Source organism: Lissotriton helveticus, chromosome 11 (genome assembly GCF_964261635.1).
Source record: "Lissotriton helveticus chromosome 11, aLisHel1.1, whole genome shotgun sequence".
NCBI classification, from domain to species: Eukaryota; Metazoa; Chordata; class Amphibia; order Caudata; family Salamandridae; genus Lissotriton; species Lissotriton helveticus.
Window position 1 is genome coordinate 935,769,203 of NC_136072.1, and position 26,096 is coordinate 935,795,298.

At 42.2% G+C, this 26,096-nt stretch overlaps 1 protein-coding gene across 1 annotated transcript; it reads left to right on the forward strand.

Moving 5' to 3' along the window:
* On the forward strand, positions 1–25,721 carry SELENOM (selenoprotein M). The gene is made up of 5 exons (XM_078667266.1): positions 1–266; positions 2,084–2,119; positions 14,015–14,049; positions 19,747–19,825; positions 22,437–25,721. The coding sequence occupies exons 1-5, from the start codon at positions 165–167 to the stop codon at positions 22,602–22,604; spliced, it is 420 nt and encodes a 139-aa protein (XP_078523392.1). The 5' UTR covers positions 1–164; the 3' UTR covers positions 22,605–25,721.
* The last annotated feature ends 375 nt before the right edge of the window (positions 25,722–26,096 follow it).

Here is a 26,096-nt window from a genome sequence, read left to right on the forward strand (position 1 = left end):
GCCTCTCGCGCCTCCGACCCGCCCCCCGGGTCCTCCTCCACACACCGGCCCCTCCGCTTCTCTGACGTGGCAGGCAGCGCGGCACTCATCCACGCTCGCGCCCCCCTGCCCTCACTTCCTCTGCCAGCTGCTCCAGATACAAGTCGGAGCACCTCTCGCGCGCCATGGCGTGGGTACTGCTGCTGCTGGCCGGGCTGCTCCAGCACGCCCTCGCCTACGACGTTGACTGGAAGAGACTGGAGGGTCTGACGAGGGGAAAGGTTGAGGTGAGCGCGCAGCCAGCTGTAAACGGACTTGGTGCAAGATGTTACACTGCTTTTGTTTGTCTTGCATTGCCGAGATTTAGAGAAGCTTGCGCTGCTGCCCATGGTACATGTGCTGTACTCCGGACAAGCTTGCACTGCCATTTCCAATCGTTCCTGCATTAGAGCCTTGTAAAATGTATTGTATTTATATAAAGCGCCTACTACCCCTGGCCAGTGCTGCTCGTGGAATATCCCTTCCGGGTGTGAGAGAAGCTTGTACTCCTGCGTGTGGAAGAAGCTCGCACTGGTGCTGGTCCGAGGCTCTTGCACTGTTGATGCCCACGTGTGCATGTTCCGTGTGGTGGAAGCTTGCTTGACGCAGGCGTGAGCGGTCTAATTGCGGATGCCTGTGTGCGCCATTGGTCTGTCTGATGGAATCGCGTTACTTGCGTCAGTCGTGCGGTGCTTGATGCGGACTGAGAGAGAAGTGCGCAGTGATGTATTTTTGTGGGTGGTGATATTTTGCATGGATGACGAGCAGGACAGATTATTTTGACAAGAGAGTGTGGTGGGGGCAATGGGGATTGTCGGTAGGTGTGGTTTAGTTGATTTTTGGAAATGTGGAGTCGAGTATCAACCGTGTTTAGAAGTAGAAGTCCATGTAACAACTAGAACGTGAAAAGTCTATGTTTTAGAAACAGAAAGCACGGGGTTTCTTGGGGTCAGAATTGCTTTGTAAACTTTTGTACTAAAGAAATGGAAGAATGCTGCTGCTACAGGGTGGGACTATTTTTTTAAAATTCATATTTGTATCTGTAAACTCACTCATAATTATAGTACTAGGCGCGTTTCACGAGCACATAGTCTTCGAAAGCATCTGGCAGAAGAAAAGGAGTGTTCACCGCTGTGAGGCCTTGACGTTCACAGCACATCACTCCAATAAAGGGCCCATCTAGTGTAAAATGTAAAAAACGAATATTCCTTACGCAGTCCCACCTCTTTCAGGGCCACCAACAATAGCTATTCCAAAATCTTCGTTTGATGACGCCTGCTTGGGTTTTGTGACATCATTCACAGGGTGACCCATTTAAATACTGGTATTACCATGAAGAGAGTGAAATGATGCCAGTTGACATGGACTGGTGATGCTAACTTTATGAACTGCACATGACACGTTGCAGATTGACTGTGCGGGGTGTGAGCGCGTGCAAGGGTAACCATTGTCCATGGTGCCAGCAGGGCCGGCCTTAGGCATGTGCAAGCTGTGCACCTGCACAGGGCCGCCAAACCCCAGGGGCCGCCACGCCAATATATATCCTTACTATAATAATCCTCTGAGCATGGATACATATTTGTGTGGTGGCCCCAGTGGCAGGGATTTGGCAGCCTCCGGCTCTGTTTGACTTCCAAACACCTTCCTGAGCTCGGGGGGCGGGGGGGTCTCTGCCCCACCCGGATCCCTCTTCCGGGGCCCCCTACCAACGCTCCCTGCCCAGGGCCGCCATGAGCCTAGAGCCGTCCCTGGTGCCAAGCAGTGGACATGGGTAGCACGCAGGTTGTTTATCATCAGTTACTCTTGATCGGCTATAGGATGAACGTAAGAGATGAGCTTTGAGGAACACCGCCACTGGTGATGGTGAGCCAAGAGTTACATAAGAGCACCCCAAGGCCTTGTGGCCATCAAGCCCAGAATCCACCATTTGCAGGAAGTTAGTCTGCGGATAAGACCTAGCAGTGTAGAGTGGAGGCTTTGGTGATGTTGATGGTTGCGTGTACCAGCTCAAGCACATGTTTGCTCCTGTGTGGCTCTTAATTTCTTTTTCTCTGTTTCCTTGCAGTCCTGTGGTGGATGACAGTTAAACCGCCTTAAAGAGGTAGGTCCTTGGCATGCACTGATTACCGCTAAGAGAAGTGTCACCAACCCAACTTTATTGCAGATACCGAGCAGCATGTTTGCCAACATGGGGGAATGTAATACGTATTATACACCACAAAGTACCCATTCTCAGCCTCCATGTAATGACTGTATCGCGGCCTACCCTCTCGCCCTTGTCCAGTTTTTTCCAGCTGGATTTGGGCTGTGAAAGAACCCATATCTATCTATCTTCTCATACATCTTACTAAAGGGTTAAACTAGAGTGTAGAGGACATTACATTTAGCGTTCATTGGCATCTAAATGATGAATCCTTTCAACCAGTGACAGTCTTGCCACGTGTTCATCTGTGTAAAGGGCAAATAACAGGTTCCTGGCTAGGTTACATTTCAGTAACTGGGCAACAGGTGGGACTAAACTCCTTGAGTAAGTTGTATGGTAAGCCTAGTGCCAGTCAGACAGTGGCACTAGATTTTAGAAAAAGACATTGTTATGGATGCAAATAAACATTGTGGGAAGATGATTTGTGCTGCCCTGCAGCAAAAAGTGGACAGTCTGGTGTGCTTACGCTGCTTACGAAATGCACCTTTGCTTTTTCACGTAATTCACGTATAAAATGGTGCCTGCGTTGTTGCATGATTTGTGCTCAGTAGAGCATGCCTTACCTGCAAGGCACGTCTTCAGTGTTCGAGTCATGTTACCTTGGATGAGCAGAGCCAAGGAAGTGCAGAGCTGGGAACCCAGCCTTCACACAGCACTGTTGAACAGCATTGCTGATCCCTTATTTATAGAGTTGCTCACATTTTTGCTTTGTATAGTAGTAGATATACATGAATGCAGACCGCACTAATTACCAAGTACTGAATTTCAAGTGAAGTCGGGGCCACAAGTCTCCACACACAGTTGGAATAAGGTGGGCCCACATATCCCTAGTTCCGGTTCTCAGGTCGGCTTTGTGTGAGCAGTTTTCCCTGGGGCTGGCCCACGCTGTCATAAACCCTCCTGCTGCCAGGCAGGCTGTGAGCAGGTGGTCTGCAGGCTGCAGCAGTCTGATGCAACTCGGTTCTGGTTCCCAGTAATCTGCCAAACTGCCAATTATGTGGAATACACCAGAGATTTTGTTGAGATGTTGTTCACTTCTAGCTGCCATGACGTTCCATTTAACGCTTTATGGTATATCTCATCGGTTCAGGTGACATCCACTTCAATGCGGTGTGTCTCATCCAGGCCGCAGAAGCGTTTACTATAATAAACCATATATTCTTTCTCCTACCCGATAATTTGGACACCTTTGTATGCTACATATTTTTCTACACTACAATAATAATCCGTTCAGTTCTTCGTATTCTTTCATATGCTACAGCAGCATTCCTTTCAATGTTCTGTTTTAGCTCTATTGGGTTGCGGTAACATTCAATGAAGGCTGTGTATTGTCCTCGACAGTAGCATGTCTTTCCATGTAATCCCTTTTCTCTTGTTCGGACTGCAGTTTTGTTCCCTTAAATGGTGAGCATTCCATTTAGGGACATATTTTCTCCCAGGCTGCAATAACGTCACCTCTAACACTGAACATTCCATTCAGGATTACATATGTTCCTAGGCTGCAGTAACTTTGCCTTCTGAGATAATGTAACCTGTAATGCTGCACATTCCATTAAGGGCTATGTATTCTGCTAGACTGACGTAATAATGCCTTCTACTGTAACGTTGCCTTTTATAATGAACATTCCATGTAGGTCTTCATATTCTGGTGGACTGCAGTAATGTTAACTTTACTGCTGAACGTTGCATTCAGGATTACACATACACCTAGATTGAATCAAAAATGCCCTCTGCAATAACATTGCCATTAAAGATGAAAATTCCATGCAGTGCTAAGTATTCTTTTAGACTGCAGTAACATTGCCCTCTGCAGTAATGTTACCATTAAAGGTGAATATTCCATACAGTGCTAATTATTCTTTTAGACTGCAGTAAGGTTACCTTTAATGCTGAACATTCCATTCCAGATAACATATTCTCCTAGACTGCAGTATCATTGCCTTCTACAATAACGTTCCCTTTATTGCTGAACATTCCATTCCAGGTTGCATAGCATCCTAGACTGCAGTATCATTGCTTTCTACGAAAGCATTCCCTTTAATGCTGAACATTCCATTCCAGGTTTCATATTCCCCTAGACTACAGTGTCATTGGCTACTACAGCAAAGTTACCTTTAACGCTGAACATTCCATTCAGGGTTATGCATTTTACTACAGATTTTACTGAGTTTGTAAGTGACTGAGATAGGCCAAAGCCCCTTCACGTGCCGTTCTATCTCCCTTTAGGTAGCATAACCTCACTTGAAATTCCTCTGAATTCAGCATCTATCAGAAATGTACAATAAAATCCGGAGTAAAAACCTGGAGATCCAGACAAAAGTTCACATAAAAAGAGTGAACAAATGTATTTATCAAATTTTGCTAAAAGGCAGAGTGAACACAGTAGAAATCCAAAAGAAAATCAGACCAACAGGTTTTGTAATATTAGGGTTTATGGCCTTCTCTTTACGCGTTTTCAGACGGAACATATTAATGTCCTTTCTAGAAATGTTCCTTTCTGTTTCTATGTGTGTATTTTTTTTTTAGTGGTGCAACGGGAAGAGTGGACGTTGGCATGAGGGTGAAAATGTGGCTAGTTTATAAGGTTCTTGCAGACTTTGATTTAAAGGAACTTGTACGAAGCTAGTCTCAGGTGGTGCTCCAAGCCGGTTCTCCTTGAGGCCACTTGAATTGAAGAGGCAGCTTCAGGTGGCAAACGGGACTTCCAAAAAATAAAGCAGGCTAGGAGACTGCCAGATTGATAGTGTGGTTTTTCCTCAGTGGCTCTCTGCTGAAAAGTTGTCTCAAACAGAATTCAGCATAGTGACTGCATATTGCACACAGTGTCCAAAGCCAGTTCCATAACCTAGAATCAACTCTGTGGGATGCGCTGGTGCAAAATTTTAAAGATAAAGTAAATTCTCAGAGTGGCAGAGACGTAACCGAGGGATAAAACAAGATGTGTGGGCCTTGGATCGACAAAGTGGTTACTCGCAGTATATTCTCTTCAGTATGAATTTATGAGTCAAAGTTTATTTGAGAATTAGAACTTGGAAAAAAGTTTTTCCACTGGGGTATTTGTCAATACGCATCTCTGCATCGAATTGTTGGAAACCAGTTAAAAGCTTTTGGGCCCACCGATCGGTCCCGCTTATACTATACCACCAAATAGAAATTTGCAATCTCCTTGCTTAGTGCCAACAGGATGGATGGCAATTTTCTGCCCAGGTTGCCTGGTTAAAACACATGGAGGCAATGGGTTTGATCCACCACGAGGACTTCTGGTGGTCTTGCACAGAGATATCATGGGCTGATCTAGGTACAGTTTCTTTCCTTTTGGCCAGGTAGGCTGGCACAGCCAGCTATGGTCCAGGAGGTTTGACCATGCTGGAAGCTTTCATCCATGAATGACACTGGACTGTGAAGCAGACTGGGACAAGCAAGTGACAGTGTCACACTTGTGCGGCGCTGCTGATGTCTATTGCTCTAGGTGTACTTTGGTAAACTTAAATATCAAATGGAAAACAACTTTTCTTTCATTCCACATGTCCCAGATTAGGAACCTAACAGGAAGACTTGGACAGTTCGTCTGAGCTCAAATGATAATTCACTCTCTCAAATGGGCTACCAAGAAATTTGACCCAGTTGAGGCCAAGTACCCACTGATGCAGGTAAAGATGGCCTCTTTCATTCTTTGCCACTGGTGCAGAGCGGCATGTCAGGACTCTGGAGACTCAGATTTCCCTGCTGAGCATATACCTTCCAGGGGTGTAACTCTGCCCTACTCTTCAGTGCACTATCATGTGAGATAGGAGTATTTCCGCAACCACTCGCCTCATTTTGCAAGGGAGTCAAATCATTTTGCGATTCGCCTCAGATACCATCTTGAGAAGAAAGGTAGAGCACCTTGGAATCAGACCTAGAGTGAGGAACCCTAGACTCCTGGGGTCCAATCACTGCAAGGGTGAGATCGATGGCACGTGCATCTGGATATTGGGAGAGCTGCTAAGGGCTTTAAAGATGCCAACTCAGAGCCTGACAAGATCACATGTAAGGGGAGGTGGTGTTATCACTTCTCTCAAGGAATCGGCAATGACATAGGCAGTGTTTATTAATGGTCACTACAGGGGAGGAGATTATGTGAGAGAACTGGGAGGTATTCATTTTCCCTGATGTTTACCATGAAACTTCTCAGGAAAAAAGTGTTTTGCTAGATGTGAGGAAAGAGTTACTGGCTTTGAAGGTGCAAGCCTCAGGAGTGCCACAGGCATGACTGCAAGTCACATTGAAGAAGAAGCAGTTTGTTACCAGATGGACACGTCCAGGTGTTTGTGGAAACCAAACCGAACAAAGCACTAAGTCCACGTGTTAGAACAGTGTGACATGACTGCTGGTTGTAGGATGGGTAAAGGCCCAGGCATCCTTTAGGCTGTACAAGAGGTCCTACTTATTATAGAAGCCACACTGGGCATCATCAATACAAAGCAATCCTTAAGAAAGCTCAGTGGCAAAAGTGGCACAGAGTACTATTTTCAGGGTTTACTCTCTCTCATCTTCTGAGTAACCATCCAAAGGAACCCAAAGATAAGGCTCCTTGAAGACCGCCGACTGCGAGAGTGGTTATCAACGGGTTTGTACTGGGCCTGATGAGGTGAGTGAATGGATGCCATGCCTGTGTACTGCATTTGGAGATGGAATAGCCTGATGGCAGTAGTGCAAAATAAAGCCAGAAGGAGCATTCCAAGCATTATTTGCCCTTTACTGGCTGAAAGACGGCCTGTGTAGACCACTCCAGTCTACCTCACCCCATCCTAAAATACAGCACTTCTGTCTATCTTACTCAAGTCTATGCTACCCCACTCCAATCTACCCTACCATATCCCACTCCAATCTACCACACTCCAATCTGCCACAATCCACTGCACTCCACTCTTCCCCAATCTACCCCACTCGACTCTTCTCCACTCTACTCCTCTCCAAACTACCCCACTCCGCTCTACCTCACTCCGCTCTACCTCACTTCACACAAATCTACTCCATTTCACCCCAATCTACCCCGGTCCAATCTACTCCACCTCAATCTTATCCACTCTACCTCAACTCCACCCCATGCTAATCCACCCCACCCCATCCAAATCGACCCTACACCACTCCAATCTGTCCCACTACACCGCAATAGTCCCCACTCCAAACTACCCCCAATCTACTCCCACTCCATTCCGTTGTACCCTGCTATAATCCACTCTATTAACCCCACTCTAATCTACTCCTCTCCAATGTACCCGACTCCACTCCAGTCTACCCCACTCCAATCTATCCCAATATAGCCCATCTCACACTACCCCAATATACTCCTATCTGCCCCACTCTACACTACCCCGATCTATCCCAATTCAATCTACCGTATTCAAATCTACCATGCTTAACTACCCAACTCCCCCACTCCAATCTAACCCAATCCACCCCACTCCACACCACTAACGTTTAGCCATACTGAACAACAGCCACACTGGAGTATGTATTGGCTAAAACATATTGCCAAAGTAAATCACTCTTGTATAGGGGAAACCTATTGGCTTGCTTACATTTGGCATTTCTGTTTTTTGCCTTTGCTAGGTGTTTTTATTTTTTGGCAAGGGCCTACAGCTCCCCGGATACTCAGTTCTCCCGATGCTGCCCTGGAGAGTGTCTCATCCAACACAAACATTTCTGGAATGGGCGCTGCCATCATTAGATTATTAACCAATATTTTATCATTGCTTTATCTTATCTAGGTGATTGACACCCCGGTTTAAAACCTGTAGCTAATCTTGGAAGAGTGAATTAATGATAAAATGTGACAAAGTCTTCAAAAGATGTACACTTGTACTTGCTCAAGCACTGACAATGATCTTTTAGTCGTTTTGAAATACATGGGATTAGCCTTCCAATATGGCCAACGTGTGGCAACAACAAAGTACACCAAAACCATCCCAAGATGATTGCCCACAATTCCACAAGCACTGGCAAAAACAATAGCTCAACCATGCGCTACCACATTAAAGGGCAAACTTTTCTACTTTACCAATGCTCTTTTGTGTTGTAGCTGGTGAAGGAAAGAGCAGGGAGAACGTCCCCAGTACTACGCTGTGTGTGTAAAAAGGGAAGCCTTTACCTGGAAACAGGATTTCCATATAGAGAAAAAAAGATTTTGGTAAACCTCTAAATTACTCTTAGCCGTACAAATGCGGATTTCCCACAACGTAGATCTGCACACTTAAATAAATAAATGTAAATCCAGTATTTGTAAAGCGCGAACAGCTACAAATTCGGGATTGTGTCTCAAACAAGGCTTCTGAGTACTACAAATATACTCACACGTAATTCGAGAAAGTGTGCATCACTTCCACTTAGTACAATTGTGAGTTCCTTTGGATAATGAAAACACATTTCTTTAATGCTGTTTCCTCTGTCATTTATGTCTTAGAGTTCTTTTCCTTCAAATTCTCAACTCGTGGGGGGCGCTGCCATCTACTGTCCGAGTTGTGAACTGATTTTGTAGTACATGGCTTATTTGCCTTTTTGTGTCAGCGGTCTAACGTTGAACATAAAGGGCATCACATAAATAATCCTAAACAAGCATTTGCAATGCAATAGGTCTCGCATTAGGAAATTTAGAGCTATTGGTATTGTAAATGGCAATATTTTTTATTTCTGTGTTGGTTTTTAAAATAGCTAAATTAATAGCTTTGACATTTACAATGCCAATAGTTATAACTTTCGCAAATGTGACACCTATAGCATTTGTAATGCAATATGTGTTGTATTTACGTGACTTTGATGTATTGCTATTACAAATAACAATGGCTTTTAAATAATTAATACTTAAATAAAAGTTATTGTAATTTATAATAGCAATAGCTTAAACTTTTGTAAATAACTTTTGTGAAGATTATGTTCAGTGTATTTTATTGTGACGAAAATCCAAGAACAGAAGTGAAATATTAACATCTTTCTGTGACATTTGTAATAAAGCTTGAAAAATTGAGAGAACATATTTGAACCAGTTGTTGTTGAATGGGCCATTATTTGTAGCTGTAAATATTGGCCTCCTGATACTTAACAAAGTTTGTAGATGCGCAACGGTTAAATTAAAAGTGACATGCTAGAACCAAACAGTATTACTTGAAATAGAAAAGGCGCTTCCTGAATGTGTGTACATGCTTGATCTATATGCCCTCATTGCCCCGGTATTGCAAAGTACCGTAATGAAATAACAGTAAATGAAATATCTATTTAGACTTCTATGTCTGATTTGTGAAACTGCGGGTGAGGGCAGATAAGTGCAGCATATGCGGCTTTACAAAGGAGTCCATAAAATAACATGACACGATGAAGCACGCGGCCTATTATAAATGTGAAATACGCTGTGGTACAAAATATCTAAACGTGCTTCGTGAGTGTGTCCATTATTGAGCACAGGGCCCATTGTAAGTCATAAATGCGCTGTCATTAAAAAAATGTAAAGCTTCCTGGAATGCGCTGTGTGAAAACAAAAGTTAAACGTACGGAAGGAGTAAACTTAAATAAATAACATACTATGATTAAACACGCGGCGTACTGCAAGTCTGTATTGCGCTGTGGTAAAAAAAAAAAAAAATCACCGCCTAGCCTGTCAGCCTTCTCCTTGGGCTCCGAGACTCTGTCCAAGGGTGGCGTGCAGCCCCAGTCTGTGTTGGACTGTAGTGCAGGTTCGTCGGACGCAGAGGACCGTCCGGGACCAGAGCGCAGGGTCTGCGGGGAAGTTCGGAGTCTGGTCACGGCACCGGAGAGCCGCCTGACCGCAAGGGAGTGCCCCGCTCCTTCGTGGGAGAGATAGGGAGAGGGGAGGAGACCGCAGGGAGGAGCTAAGGGAGGGACGTGAAGTTAAGAGGGTGGGGCACTGCTGGAGCCGAGGACGGGGCAGCGGCGACTTACTGCAGAGGAAAATTAGCAGCTAGGACGGGAAACGACACCGAAGAGATAGAGGAGCACCGCGGCCCACGAGACTGAGAGCGGAGCATGGAGAGACAGGTAGGGAAGGACCTGGAGAGAGCCTTAGGCAGAGGGAGGACAGTAAACTACAGAAGGGGAGGCGAGAGACGCCGAGGGAAGGATGCAGGCGAGAGAGACGCTGAGGGAAGGGGACACGAGAGAGGTGGAGGGAAGAGGACACGAGAGAAGCGGAGGGAAATAAACGGGAAAGACACTAACGCGGCATGGATGCGAGGCACTGCAGCCAGTTTCACTTTCATTCATTGAAGAGCGCGCACCAGGCAGGGGATGTGCACGGCGCCGGCTGGGCGTGCGCGTGCGCGTGCACGCAGTGTAATCCAGCCGAAGAGAAGCTCGTGGCAGTTTCTTGTCCTTCATTCCCCCGAGTCAGCTAGCTATAAGTCTCCACCTGGACGCATCCTTTGGATGCGAATTCCAGGCTCGACCTAAAAAGGAGGGCTGGTGGCCCTTTAAGTGAGGCCTTTGTGTGAGGGCCATCTGAAAGTTAAAATAAGAAATACTTCTCTCCCACAGCATGTTTCTGCTGTGAAGGGAAAGCAGACCATGTTCGGGCCCTGTTGAATGAGTTCTGGTGTCTGGGGACGAGGTATAGCAGTACCTGACTATGGTATTCGGCACCTGCTCCCTGCCTGAACACCTGCTAAAGGAGCTAGTGGTTGTCCTGTAAGAGAAGCTGTGGACATGCATGTGCTTTTCATCTCATCTCATGTTGAGTTTCCTTAAGGCTGGACTCCGCTATTGCTCCCTTGTCTGCTGTCCTTCGGGCGTCTCTCTGCTCGGCAGGATGTTTTACTATGCGTGTGTGCTCGGGGTGTACAAAAACTGGGACGAATGCAAGGCACAGGTTGATACATTTCCTTCCACAGTGGTGTATACAGATGGCTGCTGTTCAAGTAATGGGGAATCAAAGGGTCGAGCTGGAATTGGTGTCTACTGGGGACGTGGTCACCGTCTCTATGTTGGAGATCGACTCGATGGAAGACAAACTAACCAAAGAGTAGAAACGCAGGCTGCTTGCAGAGCAATAGAACAGGCAAAGAGCCAAAATATCAGCAAACTTGTACTGTACACGGATAGTAAATTCACCATTAATGGTATAAATCAAGCTTTATTCGACCATGATAATAATAGTCATAAAAGCACAGAAGTATACAATAACAATTACATTTCATGATGAAATTCAGAGATTGATACAGTACTAAAATTGCAGGTTCACAAAACATTAACTTTTTACACTTTAAAAGTATATATACAGAGTTAATATCCATTAATTATTAATGGTATACCAAAGTGGGTGAAAACCTGGAAGAAAAATGACTGGAAAGTGAGCACAGGTAAACCATTTATTAATAAGGAAGACTTTGTGAAACTCGATGAGCTGGTCCAGGATGTAGATGTCACGTGGATGCATATTCCAGGACATGCAGGATTTGCAGGAAGTGAAGAGGCTGCCCGACTTGCAAGAGGAGCCAGCAAAAAAACAGGACCAGTAACTTTCTATATTAGAAAAGTAACTTAATGTAACCCCAGACACACCTGTTTTGCAACAGGTCTTACATAATATTGTAAAACATGATGTAAAATAAGCGGAGTAGCGATGATTCTTGCTTCGTTTTCATTTACCGTAGTGATGCAATTGTCGTATTTTGTAACGCATTGGATAACCAGTATCTTCTCTCTTGCTTTTTTAAATTGACAGTTAGTAATATTTTTCTATTCAATAAACGTTACAACTCATTGAATTATAAACATTTTTAAAATACACAATGTTAATAAAATACTGTGCATGTAGGTCTTTTTTGTTCTGTATATCAGTAATTTCCCAGAAAAGCCTTTTGGATTTTTATGCAGCTATTGTCAATTTCTGAAAGAATAAGTTTGTAAAGTGTTTTGTTGTAAATATAAAGGTAAAGATAATGTAAGGGAGGCCCTTACACCCGGGTATGATAGTGGTGAGAAAAGATAGAATGCAACCAGACAGTGCTCATGTAGATCTCAGACCTCTGGGGTGTACAGTAATGTATTGCGGTGGTGGCAATGACCATACACAACATAGACACGGTTACATGCACCAGGGCACAACGAGAGCCATCTGATTGGTTCTTCCTACGCCAAGAATTATTTTGCCCATGTCTCACGAGTACAAAGATACCAGGGGAGAGTCACTGAACGCAAATACATTCTCCATCAGCAAATTCTGCATTGTTTCATTGGCCATCTTTCTTATCAAGGTCCTTACTAAGTGAAGTCCAGCCTGATCGGAGGGACCGGATTTACCGAACATAGGGGCCAGATGTTCAAACATCAGTCGCAAACCGAGACCAGTATTATTGCCATCAGTAAATGTTTTTAAGAACCTACCTGTGTACCAATAGGTATGTTCTTTAAAATTTGAATCATAGTGGGACGGAATCTGACCTGCCTCATAAATATTAAATGAGGCACGTCACAGATTGTGACTCACTAGGATTGGAGGGATGGTGGCCTGTAAACGTTTAAAAAAAATTGTTATGCAGATTGTTTTCTTTAAAGGAAACAGGGCTGTTTAAAAAGAAAAATGTAGCCTTTTTTTCTTCTTTTGAGAGGACAGTGGTGCCATGGAAACTAACCACTCGTCAACAAACTACTTTTTACATTCAAAATGGGGCAGGGGTACCTAGGGAACCCCGTCCCTTTTACGAATGCATTATCACCTCCTTTGAGGCAGTGCAAAAAAAAAATAATCTATTGTGACTGGATTTAGGTGGCAAAATATTGATGATACATTAGATACCAATTCAGTATTTAGAAGCGTCACCTACTACATGTCCCTTGCTGATACCGAATCAGTACCCATTCGCAATCATTTTAGAAGTCCAAAAACTTTTCTGATGTTTCAAATGGGAGTAGTACATAAATATAAAAAACATTTTAATGGTCACAAACATCGATTTGGAGCGTTTGTGATCATTAAAATACTTTTTAAACCTGGTGCCTAATCCTATTAAAAATTAGATAAGAAATGTTCTTTTCCAGGTCCAGTTCCTGTTGACGTACAAAAGCCTGGGCGCACCTAGCTGATTTTAATGATAATCAAAAGAGGTCTGAGCAGCGATGGCCATCAGCTGGTAGCAAGAGATACACGGACCAGAGCAGTTAACTACACATTTTGGATTCTAGGTGTCAAAGCTGTAGGTTACTTCAACTCGCATTCTATATCCGCTACCTGGACTTCAACAGTTGGGGACATGTGAGGCTTCCCCTAGTACATTTTGTTACAATAAGGATGCTTTTGGAATAAAGAAAAAAATCACAGTTGTCCTTCCATCTTCTGTGTAGTGGTTCTCTCTAGAAGTTCTGTTTTCTTGAAGGACTTACTTCCCTCGACCAGCAGCGGCTCCCCCGTTAATGCTGATTTTCTCCCTAAGGCTAGGGTGATGCCTCGAATCTCCTGCGGTCTGCAATGCCTTTTGATTGAATGCAGTGTTTTTCTGCCCTCAAAACTGCTGTGACAATGTCTCCAGTGCTGTGTGTTTACTTGGTACCCAGGATTCTTCTCACAAGCCTCAAGCAGAAGGTGCAAGCAGAATTTTTCTGATGCAACCTCAGTGCTTGAAAATGGAACTGTACATAGCAAACCGAAAGTCTACCAACCATCCCTTGCCTTATATGTTGTTTTATCTCCCCAGGTCTCATATGCTTTTAATGCCGATTGTTTGCGTTCTAGCTTGTACTGCTTCTTAATATCACGTAAACTGACCTTGAACTTATGAAGACTTAATTATTTTTGTTTTCTTCTAGGTGAAGGCCTTCGTCACTGAGGACCTCCCTCTGTAGTATCCTTTGTTGGTTGATTGGTGTTGTCTTGTGTGTTGTGTTCATTTGTTTCTTCAGCACAATTTCTCTGAAGAACGTACACAGCTATTCAGATCCAGTGGTTAAATAGTAAGGTTTTAAGAGCACATTAAGGTTTCCAGAAGAAAATCGGTTTGTTTCACAGAACAGCAGTCTGGCTGGAAATGGCCTCTCTTTTCATCTAATAATACAAAAAGTAAATGCGACAAATGTGTGCCAGTGGGATAGGTCTTTGGATAAAGGTTTAGGGCCATATGTATCAAGATACCAATTAGCGATTCTGTAATAGCGATTTTTAAGAAATCGCTATTTCAGAATCGCTAATTGGTATGTATCATGAAATTCGCAATATTTTAGCGATTTCTTGATATTCCTTAATTGCGAATTCGTAAATTGCGAATTCGCAATTAAGGAATACTTTCCCATTCATTTCTATGGGCCTCCTGGCCCACAGGAAAGAATCGGAATTTATACTCAATTTGCGATTCGCAATTTGCGAATCGCAAATTGAGAATAATTTCAAGGGTGCAGGGGTGTCCAAAGGACACCCTGTTGCTCCCCTGAAATAAGTATGGGTGCACATGTGGTGCACATACATGCCCTAAGGGCATGTATGTGCGTCACATGGCACTTTGAAAAATGCTCAAATATGCATTTTTCAAGGAAATCGCAACTTACCACCAACTAGAAGTTGGTGGTAATTTGCGATTCCTTAAGGGTATTTTGGATTTTTTTTTGCTTAATACATTGCATTTAAGGAATCGCAAAATTTGCGATTCCTTAAATGCAATCGCAAAATAAGGAATGGCAAATTTTGCTATTCCTTATTTTGCACCCAAATTCTTTCATACATACCATTTTGCGAAAATGAGTTCGCAAATGCCGAAATTCTGCGAATTTCGGCGTTTGTGAACCCATTTGGCCTTGATACATATGGCCCTTATTTGCTAGTGGCCAGCGAATATGTGTATAGTGAATATTGAAGTCTCACTCTGAGATTCACTCCATAGATGTGTCTCACAGGCTTCAGTTAAGAAGTTAAGATTTCTTTTCTGCACCCAAAAATTGAAGAGGTGGCTCACCTAGAAGAGCAAAGTAAGATCAAAATGTCTTTGGATTGGTACTTTAGCTCAGATTCAACATACTTGGAAAACATTGTATTGTAGTGGATACATTTTTATCCAGTATTTGATCTTCAATCAGTTCAGGTGTTCATTTAAATTATCTCCCCCAGCCTCCGTGTGGATTTTTGAACACCTTATTTAGTCTCATAAATACTTGGATTTCTTGTAGGAAATGAAAGTGCTAAATATTGAAAAGCACTGAGTACTCACTATATCACGCAGACTAACACCCCTGGAAACCTTGTGAAGAGGAATGGCTTGGGGAGACGGGGGCTTAAGAAAAAATTGAGTAGTAGGGATAACATTGGGAGGCAACAGGACAAATTATCGAAATGTAACTATGCAGCTGTTACAGAAGACATTAAAGAAATGGAAATACCTACTACCACTGACTATAGGCAAATCAAACTAGTCAAGGTGATTCTGCTGCCCAAATCGTTGTATTCATTTAGATCACATCCTGTTTACATCCCACCTTCATTCATAACTGGTCTTTATTCAGACATATCCTCATTCATGTGGAAACATATAAAACCTAGACAAGCTTTTAAGATGCTGCAACACCTTATTAACTGGGAATGTTTGTCTCGTCCTAATATTTAGGTCCAAGCTAACCAGACAGCAGAGCTGTCTGTTTGCAAAGACATATTGGGGAGACACTAGAAGCTGGCCTAGAAATGTATTCTGCCCATTGCTTACCATTGGCTTTGCCTTTTGTCATTTATATTTGAATGCTTTTTGTTCACTGGCTTTGTTTACATTAGGCTGTCCGTGGAGCATAGCCTGTTTACCACCTCCTCGTATTCTTCCACAACTCCTTGCTTCTTGGAACTCTTTTTCTTTTTTGTGATGCACTTCATGAGACTGCTTGTTTTCAAAGCTGCCTGTCCTTGCATGCTTCTCTTCCCCACCGCTCTGCATGGTTTCTGTAAGGAATCGTGTGGATTCTGCAGTCACTTTTACCAGATGCTGTTTTGCTTTTTTGCTTTTATCTTGGTTTTTGAGACACAGTTTTATGCGTGAATGTTTTTTTTAAAGGTCACTTTATACAGGGTGTGCTTCATAGCTGCCACAGCATGCCTTCTAATGGAATGCCAGAGACAGTCATTTTGTCTTTACATCTGCTAAAATTTGTGGGCCAATTAGCCGGAGAAGAGGGCTTCTTGTCTTTTTAGCATGCAAACCAACATCCCTGGCCCATTTTCTGTTTGACCAGGGGCTTGGACAGACAGTGTTTTCTGTTCCCACAGTTCTTAACGCTGGTAATGAGATTTGTTCCTGTAACACGTCAGAAAGCACCCTAGTACACGTTTTTACTTCTTTGTAAAATATATTGATATTTTGCAGCAGTTAAAAGTTCTGTTTGTGTTCTGTTGGATGCTTATGTACTGTGAGCAAACATTCCTTTAATCTCTTGGAACGTGCTTTTCACTACGTACAACACTTCAGCAAAAGTTGGATAGCTCAGTTACATTTATTTGTTGTTTTGCAGTTGAATATGCTGAATGTTGCCATTCTGCATTTGATACAATAATCTTCTAAATGCATGTTGTTTTGTTTTCATAATGGTAGCCTTTTCCCAACACACACACACAATGTTGCACATGTGCTTTTTCTCCAACAAAAATGTATACAAAATGTAGCTTTACTACCTGACTTTACACCATTGACGTAAGGGAGACCATGTACTGTTTTTATTAAATTTTTTTTTTTGCAAATGCCTATGCTCTTCCTAATAAACCCCCCATGAATTACATTATTGGGAACCCTATATAAAATAGTACATGCTATAGGCCGCTGGCAATGGAGCCTGCAGTAAACAGCAGTTCACAAGTCACATCTGCCTCTTTTCTCTATGCCTGTTAATTAACTTGTATGACTTCAGCACGTAAGGTAAGTAATATTTAGGGTATGTGTATGCATGTATATATTTGTATGTATGTATGTGTATATATTGTATCCCAAAGGCCCAAAGCATTCCTGGGAGCACTTCCTGCTGCTGAAAACCGAAGCTTTATTAATTTTGCCAGCCAGTGAAATCACACCTGTATTTAAAAACTTTGTTGCCTGACGCGTTTCGAGGTGAATACCCTCTTCTTCATGGGCGGCTGCTTAAGAAGTCATTTGAATGTCCAGCATGCTTTAAATTATTGTCCCGCCCTTAATGGGTGTTTGCTCAGTGCACAGGTGCATGCTGGAACATTTATTTCCTCCTGTAGTGGGTTTTCAAAGACTTCATTTTGCAGCAAGTGTAGTACCCCTAGTAGAGTTCAGGAGAGAATTTATTTTTTGAGGGTGAATCCACCTCCTTCCCCCTTTTTACATTGAACTCATAACGTGCCTTTACCACAATCCACCCGTAAACCCAAAAATTACGCTTGCCACCAGTACCAACCCCATAACACTAAAATTATGCCTATCATCTTTTGCCTTTCCCCACCAAACTGGGGCACATTAATGAACCACTGTGTGTTTGCTCTGTTTAGCTCTGAAACACATCCATTGTAAGGTGATCGCAGATTGGATTCACTCATGGTATGCCATTTTAAGATACCTTAGGATCCCAAACCACATGGGTTAATGCAGCTCTCCCAAAATCCTGCCAAAGGTGGATTCATGCTTCACTGCAATCATGTGGCAGCTGTATGATCAAAATGCTTTCAGAATGTTAGTTGCTTTTCAAGTCAAATGTTCTACTCCTAAAAAAGCAGTTCTTTAAATATCTAAAGCTTAAAAATTTCTTTTTTTATAGTAAATTTCATAGGCTAAGAGTGTGATGTAATATATACCCAGAAGAGCTATATGCAATCCTGGTACATACAAAAGATAGTCTTATCAAACACTGTCAGGTATGTCTGAAAACGGCTCAAGACGTTATTCCAAGATGTGCAGAAAAACAGATTAATTGGTTGGTCTGCTTTGGAGAAGATGATACATCAGTTAAGCTGATGTACTCCTGGTCTGCTGTCGTCGAGTATAAGATCCTAACCGGGAGAGAGAGAGAATGAAAAACATAGTACATGAGGGCTTCTAATGTGCCATAGTGAAAGGAAAAATAATAATATCACATTATTGGAATGGTTATGGAATACAATTGGAAAATAATGGCATATCTAAATGATCGCTATTTATAAATTCAAAGAATTGGATGATGATTATATCAAACGGCATGATCCAGATGTGATGTTCTGAAATTTAGCAATGGTTAGTTTTTTCCTTCGCAATGCAACAGGAGAAATTTAATGAGTTTGCATACTGTCACACTCTGCCTAGATGATATACCTGGTTGCACTAAATAAGTTGGGCCTGATTCACAAACTTCACTTTTAAGTAACTTTACATTGTTGAGTAAGTTTACTAACTTTCAGTATTCACAAACATATTTTTGTAGTAACTTACACTTTTGTAGTAAGACCAGCACTTCATATGACCAATCACTGATACTGCATCACCCTCACAGCGAAAACATTAGAGGTAGGAACTCAAATAAACCCCATAAAAATAGTGGTAAATTTAATTATTTAAAATATAAATTAAGGTTAAAATATATAAATAGTAAATATTTTATTTAATTATAATATATCTAGGTTATTAAATAGACATATTAAAAGATTACATTTTTGTGTCTAACCCGATTAAAAGCCTTTCCTCTAGATTGAAAAAAACGGATAAAATTCAAAAGCTATCAATGTGATATAGCACACTGCCAGCAGATTTCAAGATTACAATTGACCCATTCCTTTGTTACTCATGGTGCGATGCAATTTTATTTAAGAGCAAATTTAGATTCTCTGGTGAGGTCTATTCATTTTAAGTTTAAATATGGTTTGTTCCCGTTAAGGGCAAACCCACGGGCCAAAGTTAGAGGAGTACAGGGACCGGGCAGTTGTCAAATTTGTAATGCCAAGATACAAGATTTAGTTAATGTGCTGTTCTGTTGTCCAGGTCTATAAAATGTGAGCTATAAATATATGGTTCAGATATGGGAAAATTCTCCTGTATGACATGTGATGAGACCCCGTTCCTAATGTTTAACCTAACCTCTATAAATATTTGCCATCTACTAAAAGGTTTTTTTAATGCCCTTTTTCAAAGTTTAAGTCCGCACTTCTGGAAATGACGTCATTGGTTGTATTCGGGATATTTCGATTTGTCTTTTTAAAAAAAAATCTAATTGTATAGTTGTCTTTAGAGGAATTAGACATTAATTTAAATTATTAATGATCACCTTTTTACCGAACAGTAATTTCATCAGAGCGGAGATGAAGATTTCTTTTATAACCATCTAATTGTATTTAATATGATGTGACAGCATTGTCTCTGTGGGACACAGATGAGGATTGTGAATGTCAAAGATTTGTTTTAGAGTACGGCATGCAGGAAGAATTACTTAAAAGGCAGTAACTAAAACTCTTTCAGACTAGTGTCTTTTGTCTAGTGTGAGGGGCTTACAAGTTAAAACACACCATAGTTTTCTTTAAAGCGCTGTTATAAAAGTTTCTTTTTAAATATCTTACGTCAAAGCAATTTGTCCTTAACTGATACTTCTTCTAGCCACAACCTGGAAATGAAGCACATTGCCGGGGCGGATCCTGAGCTTGTACTCCTTGATAACAAGTACAAAGAGCTGGATGTAAGTATTTGAAGAGGCACCAGTGCTTATTGTGTTAAAGCAATATGCAAGGGCCAAAAGTTTTTCTTAGGAGCCTATCACAAGTGCTGCCGAATACCAGGGATGCCAAAAACCAAGGCTGCCTAGTTTTGATTCCACCTCATCCCTCTTTCTTCCACCTTCGTACACTTCCTGTCTCTTTGTTACACTCTCCATATGTTATTTTTTCATCCCTACTTCGTCTTTCTGTTTCTCTTTTCCTATCTTGTTCCATATCCTTTCTCCCTTTTTGGCATTTGTCTGCCTCCTGCTCTAAGTCCAAGTCTGACGATGGAATCTAAGCCTGGATTTTCAGTAATGAGTGCTGGTGCCCACCAATTGCAACCACCTGCACAAATTAGGCACTGGATAATCATGCTGTATGGTAGACCCAAGAACTAATAGTGTGGTTGTTTAGAAAGCCCAGCACTGAATGTTGTACTGTTGTAAATTATATGGAGGGGATAGAGGTTGCAACACAGCTGGGGTGAAAAGAAGAGGTTAGTGAAAGCATTATGAGCGGGTGCATGTAAATTAAGTGGTCTGCAGAAAGCCCGGCAGAAGGAATACATATGCTGGATACTGAATTCGAAAAGGGAGTGAAGAAATGCACAGTAAGGAAGTTGAAGGATTGGAGATTTGGGACACATAAAAAGCCAGCTAGGGAGAGGTGTAGAAAGAGAAAATAAGAGTAGTACTCCAGATGCTAAAGGCCACAGCAGTAGTTAAAGTTGTGAAATGTCAGACAAAGAGAGAGTCTTCAAATTGGAACTTAGGGCATTAAGAAGAGTTTGGCTGTGCGGAAGATGGACCGTCCCGCTCCCACGCAATCAAACCCATGTAGAAACCACACTCCAGATCAGGAGTTTGCTCCTGTCTGGGGGGCAGTTTTTTGGCGTTCCCAGGGCAGTGCTGGATTGGGAACATCAAAGGCAGTACCTGCATGGCATAGACTGCCGCATTACATGCCATGCAGGTACTGGTGTGTATGCGCACAGGGGGGGAGCACATATTGTGCCCCCAGTGTGCATCCACATGGCTTGAGGCACAAGCGAGCCCTGTAGGACCCTTGTTCTTTCTCACCACCACAATTTTCATGGCGGTCACTCTGCCATGAAAAGAATGGCGTTGAGGAAACTCGGAATATGCTTGGTGGGGCTGCAGCGGCCCGCCAAGTATATTGCGGCCTCAGGACCGCCACGCAACCACCAGGGAACAGCGGTTGCCACTAATGCAGGGGTCCCAGGGTAGGCCGACCGCCCTAGTCGTAAAAGGCCCTTAGTAATGAAAATCACAAAAGGAGCATGATCTATCAGGAAAATAAGAAAGGGGTAATTATAATAGTGAATGGTTTGATTGTGATGAAAAAACAGGAAAGGATGAAATGAGGTAGAGCGGAATTACATTTGAGAGGAGTTAAGCAACAGGTTCTTGTGAGATGGGTAATGGTTAAAAGAAAAAAAAGACATGAAGAGGACAACTAACCAGATGATTGAGAGAGCAAGAAATTGAAACCAAGAGAAAGTAAAACCTAAAGGAAGATGGGAAAACCAATAAAAAACAAATGTAAGAAGGGAAGAATGAAATAGAAAACAATAACTTATTTTTATGAGAAAAAATACTAATTGTAAACAAAAAGTATTGCTAAATAAAAGCATAAGAGATTTCAAGATCCAGACGAAGACTTATTTATTAACTATCTCTAACTTTTCCAACATCCACATGGATACTTAGTGGCGCCTAGCCTACAGCACCCTGATTTTAGGTGGAGTGTAGAGATTGAAGAAAGTACTATAACAGCTTACACTGTAAGGCTGGAGGCACACTATGATCTCAGTTTGAAATAAACAAGTGTCAGTTAATATGATCACAGTGGTGTGCTACAACGTCATCCAAAGTACCATGACATACCGGTAAACCTCCTCACTGGGCCTAAAAAAAATTTTTAGACAGCCCTGCCAGTTGAATCTTGGCCACGCAAGACCCCTTGCAGCTATAGCTTAAGCCTAATAAATCCCAGAGTTATCAAGTACAAAAGGAGCCCTTGTGGTTGTATGTTGAGCCCCAAAAAATCCTTAGACTTTCTCCCTCTGTGGGTAAGCATACTGTTTTGTCCTCCCCTGCCAGTCTTCTCGTTTTTTCCTGTTTGGAGTGCTTAATGGGTACCTGGGTTTGTCACCTACACTTATTTCCTAACACCAGCACATTTTATGCCAATCCTTCACATGGTGATGTTCCTTGCCTAATTTTAAACAAAGCACATAAGCAACGTCTTCCACAATGTAATACATATTTTGAAAAAATACCACTAGTGAGCTCAGGCTATTTTCCCCCAATAGTCCATACTGTCACTATTGGAGGAGTGTGATGGTTTGCATGTAGCACCAGTACTGGCAAAGGCAGTGGATGGTGCAAACCGCAGTGGACTTTTGAGCAATATCTTCTGCGCCTTTTTTTTTTTAACACAAATTAAGCACTGCCTGATACTGTTGTTGCCAGATAATCTTTGCAGGAATTCTGAAAGCACCAAGTCCATTTGTTTGGAGGAATCTTAGTTTCAGGGTGTCACTAATCGTATTTGCTTATTTTTTAGAGAATCCCCCTGAGTGATATGAAGAGAGACGAGATAAATGACCTGCTGAAAACTCTGCATTTTTATAAGAAGAGCTCCGCTGGGGCCGCAGTTCCAGAAGAATTTAAACTCGCCCCTGCACAGCAATCCTCCACTACCACAGGGTCCGATGTTAAATCCGATTTATAGGAAGGCAGTGTAATCCTTGACTGTGGATGGGAGAGGTGGTGTTAAAGAAAACGTGTGACCCCATTATAAGTTTAAAAGCATAGGACTGTGTGTATGTTTATGTATGTATTATTGCGGATAATATGAGCGTAGGCCTTTTCATGAAGTTGCGTAAGTCGTGCATATATTCCGAAATCTATGAGTTTACGTGGATGTGTAGATAAGATTGTTCCTATCGGTCTATGACAGAGGTGCAGCAGTTGGGAATGAGGGCGCAAATGCATATGAACTCACTGCATCTGTCAGGTACTACCGTGTGCAGGAGGCTACATGATAGTATATCGGAATAGTTGTGTCTAAAATGGTGGTGCATATATGTGTTTAACTACGAAGACCACTCCTGGATTTAAATATGTAGTGGCACAGAAATTGAAATTTAGTGGCACTCAGTTTGCATTTATTGCAAGGTTTTATGGAAATTGTATTACTTGAAATGCATCCCTTTTCTATTGTTGCTCTAATTTGTAGCTAGTTGATTGGCTTAAGCACCTACTAAAGAGACCTGTGAGCTTCAGTCCAGATGAGTGTTGTTAAGTAATGCGGCATTCAACCCCAAGAACACTACATCTAGCACCCACCAAGAAAGAGTCCGTAACCAGCATCATGCACTCACCCACTTTCATAAGATTTGATCCCGGTGTTTGTGTTTCACAGAGGGAAGGAGGGCCCCCAGATACCTGGTACCTTGCTCCCTCTTCCCATAACACACAAACGTGAACACTGTCTCCCCAAAAGACCAGTATACTACGTGTCCTGTCCCCTATCCCTCCCACATATATGGGTATCATGACTCTGTAAATCTATCACTCACTCTCCACCCTTCGCAAGCGACCTATAGCCTTGCTTTTCAATGACACCTTCAGTCAGCCCTGGTTTTTCTTTTTTTAAATTGTATTTATCTCCTGCTTCCAATGGTACAAGTCCAAGAATGCAGAGTGCTGTTGGTATCAAAGCCAGGCCTGGATGGAGGTGCAACACATGAAGTGGAACCACTTGCCATGATTCACCGGGCTTTCCACCCCACTGCTGCTAAAATGGTCATATCTGCTGACCTGCCAACTCGTACGGTGCCACTATGTGTCACCCAAAATTAACTCCCTTCATGGAGTCACGCAGTGGCAGGGAAGCCGTGCTGGAAACCTCTGCAACAGAGTGGGTATAAAGCGCGACTTTGGAAGCTCTGAACAACCTATTTCCATTAAAGGGTGTGAAAATTATTTCCGGGCAAGCCCTACCCCCTTCTCACATAGCTCTGTGTCTGATATTGTGCTTTTCAGTGAGGGTCTCAATGCTTTATCTAAAAATAAACAAAGCTTACAGCGCCGTTTACCATCCAGCCTAGTAGCTGTTTTGGTGCAATTTTTTGTGATGCATTCACAAAAACCTTTGTAAGCCTTACAGAAGAATATATGCACCGTTCTTGTGCAAGCAGGGTGACAAGAGAGCATTCTGCAAATCAATGTATGCAAGAAATTATGAATACCTGCTCACTTGCAAGTTGATGTAATGCTGCAATATACTTCCATCCTGTATAGATTTATACATCCACCCAAAACTACGTTTGTTTGTGAATTACTGTTTGAGGGTATGAATATTGGTTAGAAGTAAGCATTACATGCCTGTGAGACTGTTTCGCAGTAAGTATGGGTGTACTCCTGAACAATTCACATGCTAAATTTCCTTTATCAGCCTAAACTGTGTCTGCTGGTGCAGGAGTGAAGGGTCCAGGTTTTAAGTTACTAATTTCTATCTTAACTATTTATTTTGATGCAATATAATATACACATTTTATGCCATGGCAGTAAAAATAAATGTGGATCAATTAAACATTATTTAGGGCAACTGTAATAATTCAAATTCATACATATATTACGACAGTGCACAGTTAAAATTCCAATTTATTACCACAGTACTGTAAAAGCGAAGAAAAATATTGTTTAGTGCTGCACAGATTGCATACATATATTTGTAGCATATGTAGATACATATGCTATACATACTCTTACCACCTAGTGTTGGGCCCAGACATGTGACTCAAAAGTCTTTGAAGAAAAACAAGATGCAAAAGACCCGTTATTACGCCTCGTTGGTCCTCCATTTACGCGATGTGGTTCTTTTTTGTATATTAGTTATAAACAAGGTGTTTTAAAAGAGAGCCAGAGCTCAGCCTCATTGCATAGGCTCATAGCGTGAGGCAATGAAAATCCAGGACATGGTCCAGGGTCATCTTTCAAATACTGTAGTAAAAATGCAGCATTCTACCGAAGATCTTTAGCAATAAATGTCTGAATCTGCTTTTATTACTACACTTGCACCAAATAACATTTTTATTGTTTCACGTTTATTGTCATTGGCAGAGCACAAAATGTGCAGAAAAAATCAAAAAGTAAATTCAGTATGCGAAGACATGGAATTGAGGTTAAGGGGGGATGACAGCCTCCTGGCAGGCACAGTTTAGCAATGGTAATGAAAGTAAGACTAATCGGAGAAATAATTGGATATTTTGGCGCTATCTGTACTTATCTGCTTCCCAAATTCTGTTTGTCCAGAAAAGTGTGTATGTAAAAACAAGGTGAGGACGTTTTCTGCGTCACCAAATGTGATGTGTTTGGCTCCCCTTCCCCAAAATCACCATGGAAATAAGATTTCTTTGTTCTTCTAACTACCTGGTATGTGTGAACTATGTGCATTTGTGTAAGTGTGAATTGATTCCTTTGAAATTACTATGCAGTAAAAAATTATCTATAAACATGCGCTACACCCCCTGCTGTTTTTGAGACTGGGAGTTCAGCATGGAAAACCAATTCTGTCTTGGTCACCACTGGATTACATACTGTTAAATCTCACTTCAGGTACTGCTCAAGTTGCATTGTTGACTTGTACTCTTCTCTCTGAGCATGCGCACCCCTGTCGGCAAGGGACAGAATGACGTCCTGAGCTGAAAGATTTTCTGGCTGAGGACTGATGTCAGTGTTCTAGAAGACGAGAGTGTCCTGCTGAGAGTTGAGGAATTCTAGGTCACTTGAAGCAACAAAAGTTTATTTTCTAAATTTAATAAAATAACTCCTTAAAAGAAAAGTGTGTTTCTTTCGTTTTTCAAAGCTGTCCTTACAATATATATGTATATATATATATATATCCATTATTGGGATGTTCTGAATGCATGCCATTACCATATACTCCTTATTCAGATATTTCTTGAGTTTGTTCCTCACGTTCTACTTCAGCCATCATAATGGGCGTCCATGACCTCGCACAAAGAAAGCTTCCCGGAGAAGCTTCAGTCTCTTTAATGCAATGGATTTAGATTTAGGGGTTAATTCCTTTTGGGGCGGAGGAATACCCTCCCTCCCTCCCCAGCACCATTATGAACTGTACCCAGGGCACAAGTCCTAAAAAAAAGAAGTGGGGGGACGCTGACGTCATGACCGGAAGTGATGTAACGAAAAGTGG